General features: G+C 53.4%; 7 protein-coding genes across 7 annotated transcripts; 5 read left to right on the plus strand and 2 right to left on the minus strand.

Moving 5' to 3' along the window:
- Positions 1-3,278: 3,278 nt before the first annotated feature.
- On the plus strand, positions 3,279-3,902 carry J4E84_010238 (uncharacterized protein; the record flags this gene model as incomplete). Its single annotated transcript, XM_049392794.1, has 1 exon — positions 3,279-3,902. One exon carries the CDS (start codon positions 3,279-3,281, stop codon positions 3,900-3,902), a length of 624 nt encoding a protein of 207 aa, XP_049239486.1.
- Positions 3,903-7,755: 3,853 nt separating this feature from the next.
- J4E84_010239 (uncharacterized protein) lies at positions 7,756-8,928 on the plus strand (the record flags this gene model as incomplete). Its single annotated transcript, XM_049392795.1, has 1 exon — positions 7,756-8,928. The coding sequence occupies one exon, from the start codon at positions 7,756-7,758 to the stop codon at positions 8,926-8,928; it is 1,173 nt and encodes a 390-aa protein (XP_049239487.1).
- Positions 8,929-10,054: 1,126 nt separating this feature from the next.
- Positions 10,055-10,459, plus strand: HH3V_2 (histone H3-like centromeric protein hH3v; the record flags this gene model as incomplete). The annotated part of the gene is made up of 1 exon (XM_049392796.1): positions 10,055-10,459. One exon carries the CDS (start codon positions 10,055-10,057, stop codon positions 10,457-10,459), a length of 405 nt encoding a protein of 134 aa, XP_049239488.1.
- Positions 10,460-10,855: 396 nt separating this feature from the next.
- Positions 10,856-12,532, plus strand: J4E84_010241 (uncharacterized protein; the record flags this gene model as incomplete). The annotated part of the gene is made up of 2 exons (XM_049392797.1): positions 10,856-11,374; positions 11,438-12,532. The coding sequence occupies 2 exons, from the start codon at positions 10,856-10,858 to the stop codon at positions 12,530-12,532; spliced, it is 1,614 nt and encodes a 537-aa protein (XP_049239489.1).
- Positions 12,533-14,298: 1,766 nt separating this feature from the next.
- On the plus strand, positions 14,299-15,651 carry J4E84_010242 (uncharacterized protein; the record flags this gene model as incomplete). Its single annotated transcript, XM_049392798.1, has 1 exon — positions 14,299-15,651. The coding sequence occupies one exon, from the start codon at positions 14,299-14,301 to the stop codon at positions 15,649-15,651; it is 1,353 nt and encodes a 450-aa protein (XP_049239490.1).
- A 445-nt stretch (positions 15,652-16,096) lies between these two features.
- J4E84_010243 (uncharacterized protein) lies at positions 16,097-16,795 on the minus strand (the record flags this gene model as incomplete). The annotated part of the gene is made up of 1 exon (XM_049392799.1): positions 16,097-16,795. One exon carries the CDS (start codon positions 16,793-16,795, stop codon positions 16,097-16,099), a length of 699 nt encoding a protein of 232 aa, XP_049239491.1.
- Positions 16,796-18,659: 1,864 nt separating this feature from the next.
- On the minus strand, positions 18,660-19,119 carry J4E84_010244 (uncharacterized protein; the record flags this gene model as incomplete). Its single annotated transcript, XM_049392800.1, has 2 exons — positions 18,660-19,022; positions 19,111-19,119. 2 exons carry the CDS (start codon positions 19,117-19,119, stop codon positions 18,660-18,662), a joined length of 372 nt encoding a protein of 123 aa, XP_049239492.1.
- Between the last annotated feature and the right edge of the window lie 3,037 nt (positions 19,120-22,156).

Consider the following 22,156-nt stretch of genomic DNA (forward strand, 5'->3'; position numbering starts at 1 on the left):
ACACATACACGACGATTACGACCACTGACACGACCTTGACGACTCCAATCCATCGAACACACCAAACGGCATCGCATATACTCAGAGCATGTAGCCCAGGCATGCAACCGGTTTTGCGGCAGTTATAAAGCTTGACAAACATGTCTGGCGAGGCACAAGCATATAGGAAGAGCAATACAATAACATTTGATAGCAACATCATGTGCCATCTGGTGAAAGCAGGCGATCTTCGAGCCTGTTGTGCAGAAGCACCTGATACAAGGGGAAAACCTGAACACCCAGGAGCCTACGTCGCCGTTAGGCCACCACCTTCGCAAGCTTTTATCTTGATGTAGGCTCTTGGGTGTTCGGTTTTTCCCTTGAATGGGGTGGAAGTACGATCCTGGCTTTCAGCCTCGCTTCATACTGAAGATGAATTTGGCTTTTTCGTATCGTGTAGTACGCTCGAAACAAAATGAGAAGAAGTGTGCCATGCGTTCCTGCACTCTCAATGGAATCGTGACGCGGAAGTGGTCAGCCAGCTGCTTGGTCTTTCCACGGCACATACAGAAACGTGCACGAAGGTGCTCACCAGCCAGAAGTACCGCAAAAATGAGGAAAATATCCATCATAGGTACTTTGTCATGCGCGACCAGTAATCTACGCGATATAACCAGCTTTATCCCATTGCTCTCGAACCCCCCCGAGCCTATACTCTGACGAATATGCCAGCCGTGGCTGTTCATCTCTAAAGAGCCGCGACGCGGTACGCCAGTGCCAGCTGAACGGTGTGCGGCAATCACCCAACCCGCGATAAACAAGCACCTCGATCTTGTACCCTTTCTTTGCACCTTGCCAGACTATGTCAATGGTGTAGTCTGTTAGACAAGAGTTACATGATCCATTTACAAGGCTGCAGGCCAGAAACGCGTCTGGACCGGTTCCTTTAGCCAGCTGGGGAAGTGGTGTGGGATATGAATCAGGATATCCTCGCCGAAGAGTAAGATGTTTGCACACTAGGTGTCCAGCGCGGTCGATGTGGTCTCGGAGTGCTAACGAGTCACCTCGGCGATGAGTCATGGATATGGTCGATAGTATCAGGAGTTGTTGGTTGAAGATGCGTGCGTGCTGGGACCTCGAGTCTATGACTCCATCTGGGTGATGGGAGGACTGGGCTCGTTCGTTAAGCACGTCAAGAGGCAAACCGTGATTGCGTCCGTAGAGATGTCGGTTCATGACCAAGCGCGCATGATGGTAAGGAATCTGGCAGGTAACCGGGATGTAGAAGTGGTTGTCCGAATTTTGCTTGCATGGTAGACGCTCCAAGTAGAACGGAGCTATCGATCTACTCCAGCGCCCATGCCAGCGATGCAGCTTCGTACAGTGGTGACAGTAATAGATGTATGGAATGTCTCTTTCAAGCGACAGCAAGAGCTTCTCCTTGTCTGATAGTATCAGGGGCATATCGCATGTATCCCAGAGACCATGGAGACTCTTGCAGGTCAACGAAAGAGACGCTAGAGAGCATTCATCGAGATGCGCTACGATCATTAAGATAATCTCTGCGGGAAGATCGAGGGCACACGTTGACGGACCGCACATCTTCTGGAATGACCTTCTCAAACGATCAATGGCTTCCTGTGCGACCATGACTGGGTTTATAAGACGGAGTGGTTGCCGACGGCCCTGCTGGAGAGGTGAGACCTGGAACGCCATCATTTCGATGCGCGGGTATGGCTATTGCACCCCAAGTATAAAATGCGATGTGTTGATCGAAGAGCTGGCTTGTTTGTGTGGGTTGACGAGGATGGTCGACGTTGCGGTTCGTGTGCAGTGACAGTTTCAGTATCGATAGAAAATGGGATGTCTTTGATCTGGTCATAAGCCGCGAATCATTTTTGTTGTGTGCGCGTCGCAGAAGCATACGGTCGTTGTGATCCAGTCCTACCATGGTAGTGCGACGTCTGAATAAATCATCTCTCTTAGGTGGATTCATGGGTGAGTTCCGGTTGGTGCTAGGCTGACTTAATTCGACCGGAACGTATTGATAAGGAAGAAGAATTGGTACGTGTGGATGTGTGGGACCAACCTTTGGCCAACCAGCAACTCACAACTTCCATATTATGCCACTCTTATACAGCCAAGTTCCTCAGATGAGAGATGTCGCCGCTTGAAGAACTCCGCTGGGTGGGCGAGAACACGGCCGTTGCAATCGCCGCAGATACCCTTCGTCAGTCCGGATCACGATGCTTGTCACAGACTACCTTGGCAGCATGGCTGGGTAGAGCTAATCGCAAATCCGAACAAGGAAACGCGCATTGGCAAATATGAGCACTTTTCAAAAGAAGTAACGTGGGTGGTCGCAAATACATGGGATACGAGGAAACTGTAGCTGTTATTGAAAGGAATTGCAGGTGGTTCACAGCACCAAGGTATTGGCGCACTACCACTATGCTATCTGCACGCACAAATCGTCCATCCAGTTTCCAAGTTGTATAATGCGCCTGACAAAGGTACCATGCACGTATGGATGGTGAGCGAATGTAATGGGTGTCAAGTTCCGCGCTGCGGAGAAACGCGCACGACAAGAATATCCGTGGCCGGTACGTGGAGATGAGATTGAGACATGAGCCGCACTTGCGCAAAGCTTCGACCACAATCATGATGGGGTGATAGCCCGTGGAATAAGGAAGCCTGCTCGTCGCAATAACACTAGAAACAACATAATGAGCGCAACGCCTGAAGAAATGGACATGATGATGCGGCGTGAAGTTCGTGACCACCATGCCGATTGTGTAGACAATGATCGTCGTGTGTGGTACATAGGTAGGAGCGACGCGTTGGGGCGGTACCTGAGACTATGCTACCCGCAGCGACACAGGCGCGTGCGAGCAGTGAGCAACCCAGGACGCTTTGCTACGCCAAGCAATATGATATCGTATCTCCCGCTGTGGCGAGTGATGGAGATCCCCATTCGCGGATCCAGAAGTGCTACGGCGACTTGCATGTGCGATACGACAATGCGACCAATATCTGTCATCCGGCACACGGGTGACGTGACGATGTGGCATGGGTAAGCTGGATTTGACGCTGTCGTTGGTTGGAAAGGGACGTGCAGGCGATCGTACGAGATGGGTTTCCCACAGATTTGATAAAGGTGGCATGACCTTCCATTTGCAGTCGTGTTCGTGACTCCTGCAATATACTTCCCGTATACTGTTGCCATCATCTCTTCCATCTCTCTCAATTCGATTTCCTCTAACGCCGACTTCGAGCATCCGATATCGTCATCCTCGAAAATGGAGATACTTCCAGTCACTCCCGGAAAGCGCAAGTCGCCCGACGAATCTTCTGACACCCACTCCCATCCTTCCACTGTAGAGCTCTTCTACGACTGGCCCTCCGATCGTAAGATCCCACCCGAAGATGCAACGGTCGTTTACATCAACACCATGGTCGAGGCGAAGAAGCTTTCAATTGGGGATAAGATCGCTGCGGTCCGTGAAGCCGTGGCTCATCTTCTACAGCGCTTCTGGACGCTCGATGGCCCTGAATGCGCGAGGAAGCGTCCCCACCATCGTATGCGTACGAAGAGTCACATCAATGCCGTCTTTGGTGCGAAGGAGCTTCCGAATGCAGAGAAGATAAGCATAGTCCGCGCAGCCGCCATCCATCTTCTCCAGTGCTTCACTGCAGTAATCGAGAGGAATGCCCCTAGTAGTGTCGGTTCGGAGACTCTCGAAGGTCATATTGATTACTTACGCGCCTCGGACGAAGCCTCCGTCAGCATTAGCAAGAAGACGAAGATTGTTGTCAACGCTACCCTGTATTTGCTGGAGGAATTCTGCTTGATCGACCCGAACACGTGCATGACGGTCTGCGAAGATGAGAACGGATCTGACAGGGGCATTGGCTGTGGATGAACGGGCGGGTGGGTCTTTCATGCTACAGCGAGCGGTGCAGGCGATGATTGCGGCCCATGAAGGTTAGATATCAAGCTGCTCCCCGTTGCGGCGTACTGTGGTTGTTTAGTTCTGTTTCCTCTTTGGCACTCCCGACGATCATCGTTCGTCACCGCCGCAAGGATCATACGAGTCTCCGGTCGTCGCCTAACGATGCATTAGACATGTGTTATGACGGAGCTGGCGGTGCAACACGGAATATCCAGCTAGGAGGCTGACAGAGTGGTTCAGAGTAACGATTCTGTCCAAGCTGTATGGAAGACTGAAACATGCCCAAGTCAGAAACAGCTCATTAGACAGGAGGTACTTCTCAATGCGAACGAAAGAGGGTCAACTCTCTACTTCTATACCTTCACACGCTTGGCCAATTGTTCTTCGCTCTGGGACGGTTAACGTGAGACTTCCGATTCGTTTTGTTTCTCGTGGGAAAAGCGTTGAGCTAGTTGCTCCGCCGTCGGTCGGAGCTCTGCCTCCCATGCTAAGAGTTCGATCGCAATATCCCAGAATTCTCGGTAGTCTACTCTGGCTGCGGTTGTGTCCATGATATCTCTAAAGGATTTGTAGACTGACGCCTGGCCTAGTTTTCGATGAACTTGTTTTCCTGTGAGAAAGTCGACCAGAGTGACACCGAGACTCCACACGTCTGATGGAAACGAGAAGGGCTCCGAAGACTCTTCTTCCTTTATTCGCATGACCTCAGGAGCGAGATATGTCATCGTCCCTCGATTGTGGCGAGTGCTGTGCGGGCCCTGATCGCTGCAACCAAAGTCGAGGATGATGACGTGCACTGGGCTTTCGGAGCGATAGCCTATGTTTTCAGGTTTGATGTCCCGATGAAGTATATTGAGGCTGTGAATATGTGCAAGACCGGATCCAATCTGGCGTATGGACTCGCGAAGGAAAGTAGTAGACTCCGGAAGACATTTCCAGATTGGGAGTAATTGCAGCGCGGAAGAAGTTGCCGGTGGTGACATAATGAGACCCACAGTCAGACACTCATTCTGTCGCCATTCGTGTGGATTGGCTGACGCGTCCCAGTTTACGACCTCAAGAAGCTTGCATACGTTCTCCTAGACAAAAGTTTAGTTTCGTTTCATCAAATCCAGCGCATGACATACATGACTGATACGGCTCAAGATGCCAATCTCTCTTCTTAAGTCACCGAACTGCGAGGCGGTGCATTTGACCATCTTGACTGCGACTGGCTTGCCGTTAGACTTGTCAAAGCCCAAAGATACAGAACTCGTGGCGCCATGGTGATCAGCATCATAGATGCTGTAGCCGTGGTAGTCGATAGTTGGCTTGGATGGTGTTGGCGAAAGCAGCATCACGGAATTCGGAGGCATAGCGTTGACCTGTGCTAGGGCCTCTTCGAGTTCTCGTTGTTTCTGCTCCTGGCTCAAGTCGGTGTACACGAGTACGTAAGTGAGATCACCCAGCCGGACGCTGGTGCCATGTTGAAGGGTAGCTTGGAAATCTCGTTCGTGCTGCTGCTTTATGTCGTCGCGTTGAAAGGTTCTGCTGTCCACAGTGATCTGCAACCATCATGAGCAAAACGCGCCCCTGAAGAGACACAGTGCAATACCTTTCTGCCGTCAGACACGGCAACCATGACGCCAGTTTCAAGCTGACGTCTCAATCTGCAATGACGCGAATGAAGAGAATTTTCAGTGGTGAATGGAGCAAGAAGAAAGTCTACAAAGTGATCTGGCTTGTTCAGTCTTGAGCTTCCCACAACCCAGCCTAAGCCTTGACTCGCAGGAGGAATGGACATGTTGAGGCGGTAGTAACCGCAAAATTCTTGGAGGGCTTCGCGCTGAGGTGACGGGGTAGAAGCAGCAAAACTGCTTTCAGCAGTACTTTCGCTGGACAGCGTGACTTCGTAGTGAATGTACTGGCGCACATGATGCAGCTTGCTGCTATCGGACTCCAGAAGGCGGACGACTTGGCCAAAGAGTCTGCGTGCCGCTGGAGAATGCGGCACCAATCGCGCGAAATCACCATTGGACACTCCGTGATGCACGTTCTCCCATGAAGTTACGTCTGGCAGAGTATCCCCTGGCGAAGACATTGGTGTGATGAGAGGAGAGGAGAGGTCAGGGGCGGCCTCGGAATGTATGGAGTTGGGTAATGCGGGCGGGGGTTACCCGATACGGTTAGACCGGCCAGTGAAATAGCCGCCAGCCCTGGAATGTTGAGACGACTTCGACACGCCCCTTCAACACCCTGCCACCGACCGCTTGTGCATGACGTCGCTACAGCACGACCTGGCATCGCCGCCCCGCTCGCCGGCGATACCCGATGCGGTGCTTAGAATCTACGAGGAACAGTACATCACGAAACCCCTGCTGGCGGCACTGAAGAAGCTGCGAGACCAGCTGCAGGCGGCCGGCACCACCGAGGCACCACCCAAACGGGCGCCGTATGCCAAAACCCCCGAACTCGCCTGGGGCCGACTATCACCCCAACTTACACCTACTCCATCGCCCTCACCACCGCCCAAACGCTGCTATCGCAGTCCGCCATCCTTTCCGACTCCGCCCGATACGTCACCCCAGCGCGGGGACTCGACCTCCGCATCGCCTATTAAGCCCACCGCTGCTGCTCGCAAATCCCGCCGCAGACAATCGTCATCATCCATACAGCCATCTTTCACGATGCTCCGCCGCTCACGAGCCAGAGAAAGTCGAGCTACGGAGAGGCAGTTTTGGGAACTGGATGCGTCGGGGCGGAGAGCCAAGCGCGTCGTAGGTGGATGAGCATCACAGTGATGACGGTACTACAAGACACAATAGCACGCATGAGCAGGATCAACGGACAGCATACATGAGGAGGTTGGGTAATCTTCGATGCAGACCATGTTACCCGGGCGGAAATCTTTACTGAACTCATACCGACGGTTCGCTTCGTTGCACGCAGTCCACGGCTTTTGCTACATCGTTGACTGCTTCATCCTGCTGTCACAAGACTTGGAGGCTCTGAAGTAGACATGATAGTCTGGGCTTGAGGTGGAACGTGTAAGGGATTTGAATATACCTCCAGAATCACTACCGCGATCACGTCAGTGTCTGAAGGTGGATGCGGTATTACCTTCGACAGCAATGAAGCGTTGAGTTCACTCCCGAGCGAGACAAAGTACACACGACGCGATGCATTGGAGCGTGGGTTGAGTCGGTGATTATTTGAATAGGGATGAGCGAAGATGTTTGCTCGGCAGGCGTGAGGATGAAGATGATGACAAAGTTGGGTCAGGTCGTGACTAGGTTTCTGGGATTAGTTACTTGCGTTTGAGCAGCCGCGCAGGACTTTCTGAGATGGCAGGGTTACGTCTTGGGAAGGATCTTGAGAGTCATCATCGCGCGTACTCGCGCGTTTTGGCGCGTGCGCAATGCAGAACTATCTCACGACAGACCTGTCATTTCTCTTATCTACTCAACTCAATCTCTGCCCAGGTAAAACGGTGAGGTTGCGGGTTGGGCTGGTATCGATGATCCTGCCCACCGCGAACGGAGCCGGCGCACTAGCCGCATTCGGTAACGGGCCTTTGCCGCCGCTGGTGTATTTACTACCCACACCAACCCCAGACTGCGGCACCGACTACCAACGTCGCAATCGCATCGAATATCGGCCGCACGCTATACCAATTTCTAAGCGCAAACAGACACTTCACGTCTACATACAGCCCATACTCAGCGATCGCAAGCTTGCGAGCCCAACACATCCGTCCCGCGGGTCTCACCCGGACAGAATCTTGTGACAGCCTCACCGCCGCTCTCCCACCGCTCGCAGCGTTTGTCGAGCATATCTTCTCTCCATGCCCGTCACCAACCCCGCCAAACTCGCACTCATGGCGACTAACCCTTCTACCTCTCCTCTTCTCCCGCTGCCCAAGTCGCGCAAGCGATCCAGGTCGACTGACGAAAGCGACTGCCGCAAGCCTGTGTCTAAGATCGCCGTTGTCGAGGATCTCATTCGCGGTCAATATACCGGTCGTTTCGAAGATCCTACTCTCCGCGACTTGGAAAGGTACCGAGCCGTTGTGACTCCCTCTGAGTTCGTTGATCTCATCAAATCCTTCGACGACGAGCTGTGCCGGTGGCTAGTGAACCATTTGACATACGATTGGAACGCCCTCACCGGAGAGATCATTCTGCGCAGGATGTCGCCTAGCAACCTTCACGACGTTGTCGCCGCAGAGATAGGCCTAGCCTTTCGCGACCAGATCGTCGCCCTGAAACGGATGAGGAACGTGTCCGCTGAGATCAAAGCTCTCGTGGCGAACATCAAGGGTCCATATGCAAATCTTGCATCGCCTGCGATCGTTCATGCTACAGAAAAGTCCGGTGACCCCAATGTCGACATCCTACTGACGAGCAATCGACAGCCCGACAATTCTTTCTACTTTCGCCATCGTTCCAACATGCCCATCGTCATCGAAGTCGGCAATTCTCAAGTTGGCGAGGAGCTCACAGAGTTGGCGGAATCTTGGATGAAAGACAGCAGCCGCAAGACAAAGACGGTCATCACCGTTGATCTGCAATACCAAAACCCAGCCACGAGAGCCGACAATCCCCGTACACCGAAGGCGGCTATATCCATCTACCGCGTCACCAAAGACTCGTACGACAAGAAGACATTCACTTTCTTCGACTCAGCAAAAGGCAAGCAAATCACGCGAACCCTTCGCCTTACTTTGGCCGACTTCCTTCCTATAGAGGAGATCAAGAAGTTTCCGAAGGACTTCAAGTTCCCTGCCATCGAGATTACTGCCGAGGAACTCCGCGATATCCTGGAACAAGGTGATGAGCGGCAGCAAGATGTGGACAGGGCGTCTCTCAGTCCCGGTAAACCTCTTCAACCGTCAAAGAAGCAGAAGCGTCAGCCGACCTCGTCCTCGACGCCGCCTGTAGTTTCCCAACCTGTGCCCGCACCAGTGGGAAGGTCGGGAAGGCCTCTGGTGAAGACTAAGAGGTATCTGGGTGAGTGAATGGTTAGGGAAATAGATCTCGGACTTGGGAGATGGTGCAAGGATAAACCTGGTGAGGAAGGCGTTGGACTGGATGATACCCTATATGATCTTGATGTTTTAGTATGAATGAAAGGAGCACTTGAAGAATACCACAATGTTTACAGCACCTATCCCACATTCGACAAGGCAGTAAATACCCTCAGGCCTTCATACTAACTTTTCCGTGACTATCGCAGCATCATCAAATACCTCCAGGGTTATCTGTGAGATTTTCCAAGACGCTGGAAGCCTTGGTGAGAACCTCCAGCGCTACCTGTCCATTCTTCCGCAACGCGCGTGGCATGAGAGGATGCCTCCAGGCATACTCTTCAGCCCGCCCCAGGTTTACCCGACACGCGGAACTTGACGTGTCTATGTCACTCCTGAGCGCTAGTTCGTAGATGCTCCATTTGGCCAAAGCCGTGATGAGATTCTTCCAAGGAGCAGGAGAATCAACGCGCACGCGAGGTGATGGAAGGGCCTCGGCTCAGCCGAGCAGCCGCCGCATTTGAGCTAGCGCGGAGCAACTCCAGCTCCTACCTCAGCGCGTCACTTCGCCGGCCCACGTCTTGACATCCATCCCGTTTTCGCTTTGTGCCGTCGCGCACGACCGCAAGATCAAGACAAGCGTCTCTCCGTCGGAGCGCTGTACTGCCAGAACATCTCCTCAAATACTGCACCGATGCGACACGCTCAATCTCGAGCTCTGATCTTACGGCAGGGTCTCTTCTACCAGCCTCCACGACCTTCATTCGCGTTGCGCGCTTTTAAGGCCATGTCTCGACAAACTATATCATGGGTGGGCTCAACGTGGCAGATGCATATGATATCGCCGCCATTGTCACAATACCCTGTTTCACGAAGACCAGTGGCCTCCGCATCCGCGCATCCCTGGCATACATCCGGCCTTGGCTACACCATGGACGCATGCAGATACAAAGAACGCGACAGCACTTGGACCACGAACCATGTCTACTTTATGCCCAGGGTTATCCCATGCACTTGATCTTTTGCTTGCACGGCATAACGGATACAGACACCCAGGTCGTTCTTTCTCGTGCCACCCATATCTTGCTATCAAACACGCCAAACGCTTATCTCTAAAATGACGGGAAGCAGGAGGCCTGCCCGAGGAGCCCGAGGAGCTCGCGTAGAACCACGGAATCATCACGGTATTCCACCCGCTCCCAGACCAAAGAGACGCTACAAGCCCGGCACCGTCGCCCTGCGCGAGATCAAACGATACCAGAAATCTACCGACCTTCTGCTGCTGAAGTTGCCCTTCCAGCGGGTAGTCCGCGAGGTTGCCCTAAGCGTCTCGCGTATCGATGGCCCATTGCGCTGGCAGAGTCAAGCTATCGTGGCATTGCAAGAAGCGAGCGAAGCCTTCCTAGTTGGCCTGTTCCACGATGCCAACCTTTGCGCTATTCACGCCAAGCGCGTCACGATTCAGCAGAAGGACATTCAGCTTGCGAGGCGGTTGAGGGCGGCCTGGGGCGCGCCTGTATGAGAGTTGGCATAGGCGGCCGTGGCCATACGATCTGCGAAGAGCGTCGCAGTAAATTCGGGATGACCGACCGAGTGGTGGGGAGTGGTACGTGTGCTGTAGTTGTCGGGAGTATCTTGATTATAGGGTGAGGCGAGGAAATGGGCGGTGCGACTGATGTTTATCGCCCCGCACCCCATACTGGTTTGACTATGCATTCAACATTCCTCATTCGAGCGCTAGAGACTCTTGCTGTAATGTCTGCCCAGCTACAGGCTCCTTAGCAGCCAAAATCACTTCCTCTTTGCGTTGTTCTTCTTGTTTCGTACTTTAGTCCGCTTTCAGTTAGCGTGTATTTCTCATTGGTCGCCATCGGCCGCGACGCGACCTCATCTCACAACACGAACAACATGCGTTATCATGCCGAACACACCCAGCAACGCCCGCCGTGTGTTTGAGCTTCGCCTTGCCCAGAGTGCGCTGAGCCCGCACGACCGAACCGCCGCGCCCACGCCGCTGGCTGATCTGCGGACCCTCGACGACCTTGTATGGACCAAAGAGGCTGTCTGCGTTGCCGCGCTCGTGCTGGGATTCCAGGACTACTACTGCGAGGACCTTGAGGCTTTCGAGAAGCGCGTTCAAACTTCACTCGGAGAGACAGGTGGCTGCAAGAGCTTCCAAGACGTCTGGCACAATATCAAGGGTGTCACCGAACACTGGGGGGCAGACTGGTGGACCGTCCTCCAGCGACACCAAATCCGGATCCAGCAAGTACCGTCGTTCAACCTCGCCGTTTACCTGAACAAGTACTCGAAAGCTGCGCAACCGCTCTCGGACGTTGTCGCCGAGCTCCAGGCATTCGACAAGGTCAGGCGTCAAGATATCATCAGTGTCCAGCGAAGATACGATCCTAGGAATCCGACCCACTTCGGCCAAACCGTACGTATTTGAGCCGCACTTGGACCTGCTACATAAACTGACGGCGCGTTCTCACCTTCACAGGCTCAGCGTCTGGACTGCAAGTCGTGGCGATATTTCCAGGACCTCATCGCGTGGAGGGACAAGCGATTGAACGCCACCCTGGCCGCGGACGTGTCTTCTGAGCGGGCGCGCCGCCTTGAGAAACGCCAGAATCGCCCATCCAACTCACCTGACAAGAAGAAGAATCGCAAACGGCGTGCGGTGACACCAAGGACACCAGCTAATCCTCGGGATCACTCGCGTTCGCAATCAGTCGAGCGACCTAGACGGGGCCCATCGGAATTACCAGACGACGACACTAGCCTCTTCGAAGGCCGTCGGGACTCACTGTCATTCCAGGACAGCACACTCCAAGAAGAAGACCTTCAGGACACACTCAACGATCAGGAGAGTCCCTTCCGGCGTAACAGCATCACTGACCTGGACACTCCTCGTGTCACAGAGGACGGCCCATCATTTGGGGACGACGATAACATCCAGCCATTCACCCCGGTTCATAGTATAGACCTCATGTCACTCAAAATGCTCGCACAGGATCCGGACTTCCGCGCGGTTATGCACATCATTGTCAGGAAGAAGAAAGAAATCCGGTCAGCCAAGGAAGACAACCTCCAAGCTACAGTCCATCTTGCTCAGGCGCAAGAGACCGCTCGTAGTCATGCTTTGGAAGCGCAGAAAGCACTGCAGCTGAGTACACTGCCAAGCGAAGATAGCCTGGAACAAATCAAAACGGAATTCTCCGCTAAGCTCAAGGCTACCCAGGACTACAATGAGCATCTCGCAGGAGACATCACGGCGATCACCAACTTCGCCAGCTTAGGAGTAGCCTCGGCGACCCAGGACGTGACCAAACTAGAAGCCATGAAAGATGCGTGCGAAGCGGAAATCAGGCAGATGGAGCATCGTGTCACACAATATGGAGCGTGGGCTGAGAAGATGGGCGCCGCAACGAGGGAGGTAGAGGAGGCGAAGGAATGTTCTCGAAAGGCAAATCAAGTCCTCTTGACAGTGGATGATATGATGCGAATAGCGGAGCTGTGGCTGGGCAAACCAAGCGCTAAACTCTCCATTGAAGTACTGGAAGATCTTCTCAAGGAACCGCTGGAAGGAGAGTAGATCATGACTTCGTGTTAGACGTCAAGCCTGTTGTTTCGATTTCGTCATGTTTATACCCCTTGCTCAGCAATCTAGACCATAATTCCCACTCGTTCACAGTAGGCAGCCTCTAGGTGCTCCCTGCGATTGACATCGATATCAATAACCAATTTTCCCCTTCGCCAGATGCCGTAAACGCCTTCAAAAGGGAAATTTCTGTCAAGCACAACGGAACGATAAAATTGGTGTTCAACACCATTGCGATAACGGGCATGAGAGACACCCGGAGGTCTTCCTCGTCCCTTTGACATGTATTTAATTCACCCTGAACAGGCCTAGGAGGTAGCGTGCTACCGCTATAAACCCTCGGCGGTGCCCGCTAGAATGCCCCCTGGAAGGTTACATATAGGCGTTAGACCAATATCATCATCAACACTATTGCGATGGGTCGTCGCGATCTCCAGGCGCGACACTTGGCTGTAAGATCATGATCAGGAAATAGATTTCGCGTATTACAACAATGTGATAGCGCGTCACCTATCGAAACGGCCCTACAATACCGCATGCTATATGGTGTCCATATCTAGTGCGGAGTTGGGTCTCTATTGTTACAGGCGTACGCTGGTGTATATATCAACAAGCGTAGGACGTGGTGAGCAGTTCCGCCTTGTTTGATGTTGTAAAGACAGGGGCTACGCAGTGGAGAGGACCGTCGAGGTCATTGATGTGCGCTTCCGCATTGACTACACGTATCATTCCTTCCCGCATGCATACACGGAGGCAATCTGAGGTACTTTGATGGGTCAGAACAGCTCTTATTGATATCATGATCGAAATCGTAAAGACTCAACGTCTCGTAAATCTTGAGAGTTTTGTAGCGATGACTGAGTGTTCTACACGCTCTTTACACTGTCGTTGACCGCATAGTGTCCTGTGTATGACGTGGTATGGCTTGTGATACAAGAGACAGATATCCCCAGCGCTGAACATTATTCCACTATTCTTTGCCATTCGATGCGCATGAGATACTATCCTATCAGATTCAGGTGTAGATACTGTATGTACCTTAAAGCTGTCGTTTGACAAAACTTGTTCTGTTGTCTTAGTGAAGTAGGTACTGTTTCCACGCGACATGAAGTGAAGTACTAGACCATGTTATGCTCTCAAAGTACACATTGCTTCTTTGGCATCTCTGGGATGAGTGTGCCACGTATCCATACATTATACTGCATGAGTTTAAAAAGAAGGGAGTGCTCCTTTGCCCAAGAATGCGGTCTGGTCCTGCTTCGGGCCGGATCATAGAGATTTTAGTTGGTTACTTTGGTATAAGGTACAATTGCGATAGTTTTGGGGGCTGCATGAATGCGAGTGGGTCGAATAGCAAATGCGGAGACTGAACGAAGAAACTGGGCCCCAATCAACAGCGACGAAACGAGGATATACGTCCTTGATCTCTTCGTGAACGCCAGTGTATTCATTGCCAGTGAGCACGACCTGCAGAGGTGGGGAGGCTACATTGTCTCAAGAGTTGGTGAAACCTTTAGTCTCGTCCTAATGTAGACCGCACAGTACGATTTTATCCTTATTTTCGCATAAGGTGGGTGCGACGCTCAGTGAATATGGGGTGGGGTCGTTTACGCCAGGCACGCACACGCTAGCCGCTCAAGTACAAAACGCCACCCATGAACATTGCTGCCTTTCACGACTTATGCACTATTCCGGCTAGTACGCATCGCACCACCGACTATATACCGCAAATTCGCACTTCCTCCGCGCGACACCCCACCATGCACTCTACTATGCCCATCTCCAGCGACAGCGAGCGCTCGTCTCTCCGTCCTTCTTTTGCTACATCTCCTCCTTCTCCCTGCCCTCGGGCGGACTCTGTTCGACCCCCTAAGGCGTATCTCTCGCCCGATTCGTCCCCTCCCGTGCGCAAGACGGAGTTCGCCAAGATCTACGACCTTCTCCTGCGTCTCAGCGAGGGCGAGAGCGTCGAAGAAGACATCCAGAACAAGTTCACCGTCTCCTCATCCGATTGGCTCGAACTGAAGGATGAAATCTTCGTGAAAGGCGACAGGGTCAGCAGCGAGACCAGAGCTTGGGCGAATATTAAGCTGCGCTACAACTACGACGCTGAGGCGGGAACATTCGAAGTCAAGATGGCCGACGCAATTCACGAAAGTTGCAAGACCGCCCTCGTCAAACTCCTGGAAGCAAGAATGGCCCCATACACAACAGGAATCATCAGGCAAGGTCTTCCACCAAATTTGAGTCTCGAAACACTCAAGGACTGGGCTCATACAATGACCCCTCTTGCCAGTGGCTCATTCCGCGCCCCAGATATCGCCTTCTCCTTGGGACAGTGGCCACCAATCTTCATTGCCGAGATTGCGAATGGCGAGCATGGCAAACGCAATTTCAAAGGCAAAGCCAAAGACTACATGAGTGGCACCAGAGGTGTTACCAAAACCCTGCTCGGCATCGACTTCGAATATCCCGTGCGGCGAAATGGAGTCAACGAACTCCCGCGATGGGCTACCTACCAATTCTTCCGCTGCAAGATCATGGGCGATGACTTCAAAATCATCTCCACTGGCAAGAAGCCCGTGAGATTCAAGAACGCCAACGGAGTGATCAACTCGCATTTCAAGGTGCGGTTGACTCTGGCCGACTTTGTGACATCCGATGATCCCGTTCTCTTGAACTTTCCGGTACACATCACTCATCAAGATCTCTACAACGTGGTAGCGTCAGCAGAGCGGGCACAGCAGACCAAGAACGTATACATACTTCCAGTACCTCTCAAATACGTTGGTTCTGAGTCGCCATCTCCAGAGCCAGAGGAGCCCAGCTCGAGTCCGGAACAGGATACCGATGATACTGGCACTTTTTCCGGTAGGAAAAGCAGAGTTAGTAGCGATGAAGCAACGTCGGTTGGCTCGCGGGTCACTCGTCGCAGTGATAAGAGGGGGGGTTCGTCGGCCGGGGGAGAGACCAGCGAAGAGACCAGCGAGGAAGACGAGAACGAGGAGAATGATGCTGAGGACGAGGAGGATAGTGTTGAAGGCCAGGAGGATGATGTTGAAGACGAGAAGGACGACGAGGAGGAGGCTCGTCCGCACAAGAGGCGAAGATGATACCCCGCGGTTGGCTCGCCATGAAAGCGGCCTTCGCATATTCTTCTATAGACTTGATACCCCGGGCGCAGCCCTCTGATGAACGATAGATAATGAACGAAATGACCACGATAGTACCATGTCATCTCATCCCGATGCATGAGCCCATGAGCATACGTACAAGGTTTCTATCGTCCTGAACACCCCCCGACGCAGTTGTATTTGGCAAAACCTCTTTTGTGTGAAGACGTGTGATAGAGCTGCAGAGAAAATTGACGGGTGTCAGACGGATAGTTCAAGAGAAGACACCACATGAAACAGGTGATGTATTTGGAAAACAGTGCTATAGTAAGCTACGATGGGGTGACTTGCGTCAAAGCATCTATTCCATTACCCCGTCACGTATTCCACCTTATCCCCCTCATCAATGTCCACGAGCGCATGTTTGGTCTGCGTCAGTACATAGCTAGACTTCATCCTCGACATCCTCGTCATTAACGATGACATCGCCAGTCCTGGGATCTCTGATGACTGACTCTCCGACCACCCTGTACGGGACGCCAGCGGGCACAGGCCTGCGCTTGACTTTGTCCTCACCCATCAAGGCAAGCTCATCCTCGCTGTCATACGATCCATGGTGAAGAATGCTAGAACCGGCGCCTCCACGACCCTTCTTCCGAGAGCTACCGTCCTTCTTAGCCTGTGGCTTGCGCACAGCGGCCTTGATCCTCTTGCTCGGGTCACGGACGATATCCTCATCTTCGTCTTCCTCATCCAGATCCATATCATCCGCCTCCCTCTTGACCACCACTGCACCTCGCTTCTTGGGGGTAGCAGTAGCGACCTTCTTGGCCGCCGCGCCTGCGCCTACTTCATAGCCCAAGCCCTCCTGCATCTTGCGCGCCTCAGCCCGAAGAGCGGTGATGCGGTTCCTGATACTACCGACGCTGGAGCCGGGGAAGACCTTGGATAGCTGCGGGTATTCGGCGGGGGTGACGGTGCGGCCGAAGATGAGGATGAAGAGCTTGCGGTCGTTGGCGGCGTCCCAGGTCATCTTGGTTGGACTGGAGGACGGAGAGGCGGCGAAGCTCAGGGGCGAAGAAGGGGCGGGTAGGAGAGGTTTCGCGGTTTTGGGGGCACGCTTTGGGGTGGTGTTGGCTGACATGGCGAACGAGGAGGGAGAAGATCGAGAGGACGGTTACTTCTATCTGTTGATGCGATCGGTTTGCCTGTAATACTGTGAGTGGGTGTGTGGGAAGTCGGGGTAGATGGAATGAACGTACGAGGATATCGGTCGGCGCGGCGGGCGGATGGAATGTCGCGGTTCGAGAACCAAGTCGGCGTGCTGCAGTACTACCCTCTTTGAGGACTAATCGTCTAGCAAATTTGATCACGATCGAGATACGACGTCGTAGTATGAGCTTTGTTGGGTGGTCTAGCAATTTTGTAGACGAGCGATTGGTGTGGCTCGTGTTGGCGCGAACGATTAACCAGATCGGGCGAGTTGAGTGAAGCAACACTCAGGTAGCATATGCCAGGTTCGACAGCTATAGGTTCAGGCCAAGAAGACAGAGTTGCGAAAAGGAAGACTGAACATGATAACACCTGCAGAGCTCCCTGTCATGGTACTTGGGGAAATCTCCATCGTTCCGAGCTCGATGTTCCTGCTCAGCTCATCGCCACTGGAAGATGCAGTCAGAATGTCGATGCATGTTATGAAGAGGGCGGCAATAAGCTGCGCAAAGCCCTTGATGTTGTCAACAAGAAGACAGTACTTCTACTCACGAGCGAGCGCCTTCCAAGATGTCCAAACTTATCTTCTCTCGCACCAGTTTCTGGTTTGGCATGCAGATGGCGATGGTATTAGAATGTGGTCCGAACTGGATCGATGATATTCTACACAGCCCGCTGATGGCAAGCAGTAAGGAAGATGCGAATAATGTGGGAGTCTTGAGATCCTTCAGACATGATGAATCAAATGTCCGAACAAGAGGCCCGTGTATCTCTTTATCGCGCTATATGGCTGCTGTGAAGCTCCTAGCTGATGAGAAAAGGCACACAGTCTAGCGGATGAACGAGTCCTCAGGTTCGGGAGTGTGTGGAATGCATATCGTTGTGTACCTACTCAGCCAGCCAGCCAAATTGCCGGCCGACGGCGATCAGTATGTATCAAAGCTCGCTAAACAGACCTCTTCGTGCCGGTGATAAGCTCATATCCTCTCAGCTTGGTACTCGTGACGTTTCTGCCCAGGTAAATCTGCTCGGATAACTTCTGTAGCCATTTGTAGGCAGTGGCTGGTGGCATGGCACCCAATTCGACCACCTCGACACAAACATCAGAAAGGCCAGCTACCCGTGTTACCGACGTGCGCTGTAATATTGCGTGTGGTGTGGCACGATACGCAGAAGCCAGGAGACTCAACAAAGCTGTGATGAGGTGTAGTTGGGTGATGACGTGAGGCTTGAAGATCCAACCTTGGAAGCCACGTGGATGATGGATCTAGCGTGGCCGCACCCACCCAAAATGCTGACATCACGAGCGAGGATTGGACGACGAGCAACACAAGATGCCACCAGTTACACTACTGCAGCCTGCGCGAGCGAGATGAGTCCCGCGACCCCGGACCGGTCCGCGTACCTATTCAGGATGCTCTGCATTGCACTGTAGCCCGTTGTGGTAACCAAGCGCCGCGTGAAGAACAGATTTCGATAGCCCCGAGATATACCCGTGAGCCCATTACTGCCTTGATCCCTCTAAACTTTGCATTCTTGCTGCCACATCTATAGATCCGCCGACCCTCTACTGCAGTACTCTATGTGGGAAAATTCGCATCAAGCAGATGCCCTGATCGAGCGTATGCCGCGCCACGTCCTCCCCCCTGCGTATCATACCTCAGCCCGTTCTGTGTTGAGCTGGTGTTGATGTGGTCATGCTCGAGTCATGACTGAAGTGTGTGGTCGATGCGCCGAAGGCGGAGGGCGCGAGCTGGTGCGCTGGCTGGAAAGAGATGGTCAACTTGGATGCCAGATCAAGGGGGGACGAGAGATCTCACTGTTGCCTCTAGCCGGACACTCTGGCTTCCTTCAGCGCGTCCGGGCGGGTTGAGTGTCGCAAGGCTGTCCGTCGGCGGCGTCTTCTTGCCGCCTGATGGCTGCCGTTCTGGCTCTCTGTATCCAGCCAGGGCCTCATACTCCTTGTCCCAGTCCGCCCCCAGGTCCCTCTGGTAGTCGGGAGTCACCAGATCTTCCGTTTCTCGTTTGTCGCGCCAATCCAGCCCTTCATGCCAGCCGTCCTGTTCGGGGTATGGGATGACGAGCCGGCCGCCCACCCGCTCGATGATTTGCTCCGGCGTGTCGGTGAGGTGCGATTCAGTCGAGAAGGAGGGATTGGGCTGGCCAGATCTCGGGGTATCGAGGCGCACATTGCAGTCTGCGGTGGACGACGCGGTCCTGGAGCTGTCAGTCAGGGAGAAGGCCGACGAAGCGCATGTTTGGTACCGTGGTCTGTCTTTGGTGGTCGCCGAGCGCTTGCGACCGAAGCAGCACATATGCGCAGAGTGCAGGAGTCTGGATATCAGGAATGTGCAGTCGTGGCGTGCATGGAGAGCGTCGGGGCTCCACAGCGGCGTGGTTGAGAGTCTGCGTGTCTGCTGTCAAAGGGCGACCCTTAACGAAACTATACGGCCAATACGGAAGGTCGCACAGCACATCGCGGGCCTCAACACCCGGAGCCGCATTCTGGGCGGCGTCTTGCAAAAGATGGCTGCACGTGATGGCAACTCCAATGCGATGCCAACTCAGCTATTGCGACACCGCAAAAGCGATGCGCAGCTGAATTCGCGCGAGGTCATGGATGGCGTACCGAGCCAGCGCAGGCTGATGGTGAGGGCGCCCGGAGTTAAGATGGCCCACCCGCCCGGCGATAACAACGCCGCCTGTGTTCTGTCCATCCACCGATACACCATAGTATCTCTACCATTCCCCTTCCCCAGCAGCCATTGCATACGCGCAGGGCACCAGGCTTTTGATCGCTATCTTCTGTAGCCCTCATTATGGCTGACCTCATCCTCTTGACCTTGGCAAATCCGGCCAGCGAAGAATCACCACCGCGATGAAAAGACGAAGGTCCCGCCCATTCAGATGCCTTCGTTGCTCCAGTACGCTTCTTCCAATCGGTCCTGCCTAGGAGCAGGTGTAAAATCAAGACCGCATCACTTCCTCGCCCACGACATCGACACCGGCTGAAGATACACAAGCCAACGCCGCGACCCACCTTAAGCGCGACTTCTTCACCTGATCAGGTTATGCCGATGGCGTACCTACCTCTGGATGGCATAGTGAAAAGGGGAAATGAGGAGGCGCTGTGCAAATCACCTTGCCAGCCCGACCTCTTCTCTCAGTCGTCGAACACACAGCAGGCCTCCTGCCGGCCTCGCACCACGCTGGTCACCGCGACAACTGCATCCGATATCACATCATGAGGATGAACCGCCACAACCACATGCAGTCTTTGTGCCAGACACTCAAAAGCAAACCAACTCCGCTGGACCAGCTCATTCACATCGGTCAATTAGGAGCACGTCTGTCCACCAACACTACAGCAGCGAGATTTCACCCAAGCCAGCCATGGTCAAGCCGAGATCTACGGCGGAGAAGCGAAGATGTGGGGCCAAGTGACCGGTACACTCCTTTCATCCCCTCTTACCATTCCACGAGCTAATGCGCAATAGAAGTGACCATGTAGATCCTGCGGTCTTCTCCTCCCCACTCAAACGCAGTCGATACCGCGCGATATTCACCGAACGCTTCCGTACACGTACTCTCTGTCCACGTACATGGCCAACAGCCCCAATGATAGAAACGATGAGGCTGCGACGAAGAACACATTCTTATATACAACGGAACGCGGATGTGGTACGACCGGATGTGGGAGAGGGCCGTCACGGGCGGCAGCTCCTGGTGTGAAACGATCGTCGGGCATTCCGCCCAATTGGACTTTCGCATGAACGTGGGCATGGACAGACGAGCACAGGAGGATCTGGAGATTGGGTTGGGTCAAGTGGCTACATTAGATCGTGTGCGGAGGAAGGCTGCTTTGTGTAGAGGGGCTAAGCTGGGAATGAATATCAGATGCGCCATCATGCTGACTAGGGCATGAGCATACGCACTACCACAATCAAATGGCTTCCGGCCGCCCCAAATTTAGCGCTCGTTCGTATATACCATCATGCAAGTTTTCACATCTAATATCTGACATCGCCGTCACATCGTCGCAATTCCCCTGTTCTTCTCTCACAGTCAGAAGACACCATATTGGGGGAACATCAGGGCGATCCGCGACGGAATACTACGCCATTTGGAGTGGCTTCTAGACAGTCTAAGCTCTCCTGTGTATCATGTACACCAATTCCGCCCGGGTGATATTTGCATGGCGTTCGTTGTCACCACCGGCGTCACCAGACATGACAGCTCCCGCGCCAAGGATCCCCAAATCTAGCGTCCCTCAGACGGCATCATCGTCATCGTCATCGTCAACTACTCCAGCCACGCCAACGAGTCTTCCCTGACACAACAGAACTGGCCTTCTTTTCCAAACACCCTACGTCTTGCTCGGTTAATGTCTACATGACGTCCGCAATCCGCATGACGGGTCAGTAGCCACCCCAAGCGATGTTGGGAATGACAGCCTGCAAGCCCTCATTCGAGGCATCCTTCGCATCGTCGAACCCAGCACCCCTCATATAACATCCTCACTCACTCGGAGACCACTCGCGATACCGCATGCTGTGACTCGATGAGAGCATCCCCGTCCACCACGAGCCTGTCGCAATAACACTGTCAAGACCCGACGCCATACCATTTGGCCCCTTCGCAACGAAGCCCCGCGCGAGCGATACACACCGATACACCTTGCGAGAGTTCCATACCCCTCAGACGCATTGGGCTACCGCATGAACGCACGTATGCGCCAGAGCTATAGCGCAATGTTACCTCGTGAACATCTGCTTTCGGCCGCAATGCCCTAGGACATACTTCTTTGAATGTAGCTGGTGGTGGAACACAACAGCCAGCATGTTCGAAGTCGTCGGACTGCCTGGAATCGCGAGCGAAGTCATATGAGATGGGGCCCAAGAGCTCTTGGATGGCACAAGACACCTGTTGACTTGGACATAGAGATGCGCCGATGAAGAAGGGTGCATACAGCAAGGAAATGCGCCAGTCACACACCATGGATGCGTCGAGATGGAAGACAAACGAGCGATCAACTCCAGTCGCACTGAATCTGAACATTGCATGATCTGGTGGTGTTGGCACAACTGGAGACAGCCGCACAATACACCATCCTTAGGCGCGTGCACCTCCCGCTGTTCAGGCTTGAGCATGAGTCCTTGGCTAGTAGGATGCCAGCAATATTCGAGGTTCCACCCATTCCGTGAGTAAATTCTCGCGCATTATCAGACAATCCATGCTAACAGTTCTATCAGCACACTCTTCCAATACTTGCACGCAGTGCAGCTCGAGCCCA

This window comes from Alternaria hordeiaustralica (assembly GCF_023758085.1).
Source record: "Alternaria hordeiaustralica strain BMP 2776 chromosome Unknown scaffold_38, whole genome shotgun sequence".
Taxonomy (NCBI): Eukaryota; Fungi; Ascomycota; class Dothideomycetes; order Pleosporales; family Pleosporaceae; genus Alternaria; species Alternaria hordeiaustralica.